The sequence below is a fragment of the Prunus avium genome, chromosome 6, assembly GCF_965620075.1.
Source record: "Prunus avium chromosome 6, drPruAviu1.hap1.1, whole genome shotgun sequence".
In the NCBI taxonomy this organism is placed as follows: Eukaryota; Viridiplantae; Streptophyta; class Magnoliopsida; order Rosales; family Rosaceae; genus Prunus; species Prunus avium.
In genome coordinates, this window is record NC_142289.1 from 35,459,204 (window position 1) to 35,460,956 (window position 1,753).

General features: G+C 44.6%; 1 protein-coding gene across 1 annotated transcript; it reads right to left on the reverse strand.

The window, feature by feature from the left end:
* Positions 1–245: 245 nt before the first annotated feature.
* LOC110758666 (Glutaredoxin family protein) lies at positions 246–1,700 on the reverse strand. Its single transcript, XM_021960579.2, has one exon. It carries the CDS (start codon positions 1,227–1,229, stop codon positions 486–488), a length of 744 nt encoding a protein of 247 aa, XP_021816271.1. The 5' UTR covers positions 1,230–1,700; the 3' UTR covers positions 246–485.
* Positions 1,701–1,753: the final 53 nt, after the last annotated feature.

Below are 1,753 nucleotides of genomic sequence, written 5' to 3' on the forward strand. Positions count from 1 at the left end.
TCAAGTTGGCTAAAGCGAATATACCCTCCGCTTCGCATCCGAGTTCGAATCCCCTCCTCCAAAAAATTTCATTTTCACAAATAAAAACTTGTTGGCACCAAAAGTTCATAATAATCATGCACCTTTTTTCTTGTCTAAGTAATCATGCACCTTAAACTTGACTGGAAAAGAATAAATAAATAAATAAATAAATAAAGATAAAACTCAAAAGATGGAAAGTAAAATGTACTTAAACTAAGTTTAAAAATCATAAACAAAGTTAGCTGACATTAATCTTTATAAGCCATATAATCCATTGGGTGACATTAACATAGCACACCCCATATGTGCTGGGCCTACACATTCTTACACACCCACCAACATTTTTTTAATAACAAAAAAACTACAAAACTACTGCCACTCAAAAATGTCCAAATCAAAATAAAAAAGGAAAATGGGCATTTTTTTTCTTTTTTTTTTTGGTTATTTCTAAATTAGAGGGAAAATTAGAGTGGTGCGCATGAACAAGAAGGGCACCTGATGAGGCCGTTCTCATTGCACGAGGTACAACTCTTGAAGCCATTCTTCTCAGTGTACAACTTGTGGCTGCCACTACACTCGACACACAGAATAAACCTGTACCCTCCGCACGTGTCACAGACGCCCGGTTCCTGTGCGGGCAAGCCTTCCACGAACTTCTTGAGCTCGCCGGCCTCGTGCAGCGTTCTCACCTCGTCGGCCCCACCTATGTATCTCCCACCAATGAAAACCCGCGGCAAAGTCAACTTAGTGTGTTGACCCAGAATCTGCTGCAGCTCGGTTAAGAACCCGTGGTCCATCGCCAGATCTCGTTCGTCCAACGAGACACGAAACCCTCGGAGAATTGATCGGACGGTCCTGCAGTCCTCGAACGTCGGCCTCACCACGCGCAGGCTCGTGAAGTAAACGACAATGCGCTTCTCCGCGCCCGGGATGGAGCTGATGGACGGCTCAGATTGTTTTGGGGAATTTTCATCTTGGGGTTGGGTGGGTGGGCGAGTTGACCAGGCGCGGAGGAGTGAGTTGGCGACTCGGACGCGGTGAAAAATAGCAGAGGTTCTTCTGGCGGCGGCGTTTGTGGGTTGTTGAGAGTGTTCGTTGTCGTCGGCGCAGAGATTCTGGATGTCTTTGAAGGAGGAGAAGGAGAAGGGTGAGGATGGAGATGACGTGTTGTGAATCTGAACCGTTGATTTGCCCCACGGCCGCCACATTTGAGGGTTGGGATCAGAAGAAGTTGGATTGTAGGAAGACCCAGATGAAGAGGTGAGAGAAAATTGAAACTTTATGACTTGGGTTGAAGAAAGAGGGAGGGATATGAACTGGGTTTCTCTCTGTTTTTTAATTTTATTTTTTGGGGGATTTATTTTGTTTTCAGGGTTTTGCTTGCTTAAAGCGAAGGCCTTCGTGATTGAAATTTGAAAGCTCTACAAAGCTTTGGGGAGCTTTCCAGAGAGAGAGAGAGAGAGAGAGAGAGAGAGGGGATTTGATGGATGGGAATGGGATGGATAGATAGGTAAAATTGAATCGATGGGGTAGGGTTGGGGGGGTTAGGCGGTTGGTTAAGGTAGTTGAGAGAGGTGGTGTGTTTGTTTTGTTATTGCCTTAATGGGGGTTTAAGAGAGTATGGGGGGATGAGAGGTTCTAATTAGTAGATGGGGTAATTGGGATTTAAAGCCTAATTATAGATGAGAGGTCCTGTTTAGTAGATGGGTAACTTTTGCCTAATTCCATAGAT

Coding starts and splice junctions, on each gene's coding strand:
- LOC110758666 (XM_021960579.2), bottom strand. CDS start 1,229: ATGTGGCGGCCGTGGGGCAAATCAACGGTTCAGATTCACAACACGTCA.